At 46.1% G+C, this 3,736-nt stretch overlaps 1 protein-coding gene across 1 annotated transcript; it reads left to right on the forward strand.

The window, feature by feature from the left end:
- Window positions 1-498: 498 nt before the first annotated feature.
- On the forward strand, window positions 499-2,185 carry rxfp3.3b (relaxin family peptide receptor 3.3b). The gene has a single exon (XM_063195930.1). The coding sequence runs from the start codon at window positions 499-501 to the stop codon at window positions 1,639-1,641; it is 1,143 nt and encodes a 380-aa protein (XP_063052000.1). The 3' UTR covers window positions 1,642-2,185.
- Window positions 2,186-3,736: the final 1,551 nt, after the last annotated feature.

The raw sequence follows: 3,736 nt of genomic DNA on the forward strand, positions 1-3,736 counted from the left end.
AACTTGGCACAATTTGAAAAATATGAACAAAACGTCATGGACAGGGTACTTGCAATATAAGTCACTCAGGAGCCGCTTGCCATATTAGTGCCACATGTTATACAGTATAGTATATATTTTGGGCAGCTGACATGTTGTGCAGTAGGCTAATAAACTACTGTGTCAATTAAAGGGAAGTGACAAAGATATGGAGTTCGTAAAATAAACACTCTAAAATAACCCCCCACCTCCCTGTGATTCTGAACTCTCATGGCCAATCCGGCTGCTTGAAAGGTAGACAAACGCTTCTTGCGCACTGCTATCCTGTTGAGGGAGGCAAAGCAAGTGTGAGTGAACAGTGAGCAGAGCTTATGTAGCCCCCAGTAGGCTCGCAGTTTTCTCTCGGGCTCCGACTCATCGGATGGCAGCAGCGCTAGAGGAGAGCTTCAAAACCATGTGATGGCTGACATGTCACTTTACGCAGTGAAAGTGCCCAGACTGGACTCTTTACCTGGTAAAATGGGAGATTCTTTCAACCTCAGTGGAATCTCTCCTAACGAGTCCCGCTCAGACCTGGATAGCCTCAGTGGCTTTGAGGACATAGACTTGCCTGCGGACGGGAGCCCTGCTTTGCGGATCATGATCTCTCTGATCTACTCTGTGGTGTGCGCAGTTGGCTTGGTTGGGAATTTAATGGTCTTTTTCCTGATGAGGGTTCGACCAGGGAGGAAAAGGTCGACAATCAATTTTTTCATCCTCAACCTGGCGGCGACAGACTTTCAGTTTGTTTTGACTATGCCCTTCTGGGCAGTGGATTTCGCTCTGGACTTCAGCTGGCCGTTTGGGAACGCCATGTGCAAGATCGTTTCGACGGTGACTTACCTGAACGTGTATGCCAGCGTGTTCTTCGTCACTGCCATGGGTGTCACTCGCTACTGGTCCGTGGCCTCTGCGCTCAAAGACAGCACGCGCAACAGAACCTGCTCCGTGAAGTTGGTGAGCGCGCTCCTGTGGGTTTTGGCCTCGGTCGCCACGGCTCCGGCTGCCATCTTCTCCAAGGTTACAACTGTTGCAGGGGAGAAACTGTGCCTGCTGAAGTTTCCCGAAGTTTACTGGCTTGCTCTGTATCACCTACAGAGAACCGTCGTGGCCTTTGTTTTCCCCATGCTCATAGTCACCATTTGCTATATGCTACTTCTGCGTTTGATCCGCTTGAGGAGCATGAATAATAACAATCACCCCAAGCGGAGAGCCAAAGTCTCCAAAACGGTCACCATTGTGGTGCTGTCTTTTTTTCTGTGCTGGATACCAAACCATGCCATAACTTTCTGGGGCGTGCTGGTGAAATTCGATATCGTACACTGGGATAAAGCCTACTACATGGTCCATACGTACATATTCCCCGTGACCAGCTGTCTTGCGCATGCGAACAGCTGTTTGAACCCTGTGTTGTATTGCCTTATGAGAAGAGAATTCAGAAAAATGCTAAAAGATTTGTTCTGGAGGATGTCATCTCCCGCGGTGTCCAAAAGTTGTCAGACACGGCCAGTCTCCGCTACCATGAGGGCTGACAACGATACCACTCAGGCCAGCATCCCGTTGCATGTCATTGACACGGAGCACTGCGGCTTATCCGAGGGGAGAGACCACTGTGACACTTGAATCGAATGGCACTTCAGGGAAAGATGAGTGACAACCAAAGACTTGGGCGAAGTGCCACGCAAAACAGCTGACAGCAAAGTCGTGACCCTTGCGACGATAACCGGACAGCGTTGTGCCTCCACGTCAAAAACAAAACAGTAAAAGAGAAATCAGTCATTAGTGCCAAACGCTCAAACAAAAGGCGCCAGTTGTCTCATAGCTTACACTGTATAGACCTACTCAATGCTTTGCAGGTCAGATATTTTTATGCAACTTAAAATGCAACATGTCAAACGACCAGGCAGCCACCTGCTCTGAAACTAAGTAGGCTACTGGCCAATTAGATATTGGCTGACTGGCTGGCTATCATGGTTGCGCAGAGACTCTTCCCAAGCGGAAATATGACTGACTGATCATGGGTGCTCTTCTATTAGCTGCCATAATTGTCTCCAGCGTTGAACATAGTTCACAAGTAAGTGAATGTAAACAAAGGTACTGACTGTGGATTGTAAAAATGTAATAAAGTGTTTTCTTATCGTGGCAACATTGTGTGGCACCGGCGGTCCCATTTTGATTACTACCACTAGATTATAACCACTAGCCTAGATGTCCGTTGGTGCGTTCCCGTCAGACTGTAACTAGCTCATAAAAATGTGTAGTAAAAGCTCTTGGCCTGTATGTATGGCAAACGTCACGCTGATCATGCTTTGGGCAAAGGGCAGTAGGAAACCACAACAAATACATTGTTGCAGTTAAATGGTGGCATCACATATTGTAACTCAGCACAGCTTTACGAGTGCATAAGTTTAATATACATATGTCTTTGTCTGTTGCTAAGGGCTGATGTTCAACAAACAGACAGATGGTGAATGCAACAAACATGTTCAGAAAGTGTGTGCGTGTGTGGGTGGGTTCGTTGCGCGCGCCATACAGAGATACTATGCGCGCACGTGTGTGTGTGTGTGTGCGTGCGCGCACGCTCGCGCGCGATATTAAAACGCGCCAGTGCAAGCTAATGTCTTGTGTGTGCATGTGTGTGTCTGCAAGTGTGGAAATGTCTGGTCCATTTAGTGAGTATGTGAGCTCCCATAATGATGGGTTCCACAGGGACGCCACAGGGAAGGTCGCTGCATCGCTTTAAAAACTATAGGAGCTTTCATGGCAGCTTAAACATTTACTGAAATAAATGATAGAAGTCCGCAACACTGTTAATGCTCCCAGTGATTTATTTGCACGACGTTTCGGACCTTCGTCCTTTTTCAAGTAAGGACGAAGGTCCGAAACGTCGTGCAAATAAATCACTGGGAGCATTAACAGTGTTGCGGACTTCTATCATTTATTTCAGTTACTCTATTTTGTCCAGCACCTGTGCCACTGATGTGCGCGCATTCTCCACCAGCTTAAACATTTACCCCTGAGCCTTTAACAGGCGTTACTGTACAAAAGTAACAGTTTAACAATGGTTTTATGTATGGTGCCCCAAATAGTCTACTGTAGATAGTCATAGGAGAAATATAATTAACACACAAAGAACACCTGTGAGCAGTGTGAAGTGCAAGGACGGTCAAATGGCTATACAGTAGGCCCTATGCTGTAAATGTTATGTATGAAAACACAGACTCTTGTTTTGCATGTTTGTTAATGGCCCGTGTGTGCAAGTCAAACTACTCCCTTTCATCCTTTCCTGTCGCTTGTGGCCTCTTTGCTTTTGCTAAATATATTGAATAAAATATGTAATCATCAGTCAAGCCTTGCTTCACATGTCATCAGTCAAGCCTTGCTTCACAAGACCACCGAAAAAGACAGGAGGAAATAGTTTGACTGGCACCCACTGTTGTCAGCCTAGCTCACAATCTGCAGTGTGTTGATTTGTAGTGTGGCAGTGTGACTTCAATTTACAGGTGCACTGTAATATTTTTTGTTTCCAGAATTCATGCTGCCCATTCACAAATGTTACCTTTTCACAAATACACACCACCAGTATGACTGGGAGATTGTATATTTCATACATGAAACGGTGGATCTTCTCCATGTCTGCCATTTAGAATTTCCAGAAACAGACATTTGTAGCTGCAAAACTCACTGTACTTCGGTCACACTAATAAACAGTGGTGTA

The sequence above is a fragment of the Engraulis encrasicolus genome, chromosome 4, assembly GCF_034702125.1.
Source record: "Engraulis encrasicolus isolate BLACKSEA-1 chromosome 4, IST_EnEncr_1.0, whole genome shotgun sequence".
In the NCBI taxonomy this organism is placed as follows: domain Eukaryota; kingdom Metazoa; phylum Chordata; class Actinopteri; order Clupeiformes; family Engraulidae; genus Engraulis; species Engraulis encrasicolus.

What these genes read in the sequence shown, in the direction of transcription:
- rxfp3.3b (XM_063195930.1), top strand. Translation starts at nt 499, where the DNA reads ATGGGAGATTCTTTCAACCTCAGTGGAATCTCTCCTAACGAGTCCCGC.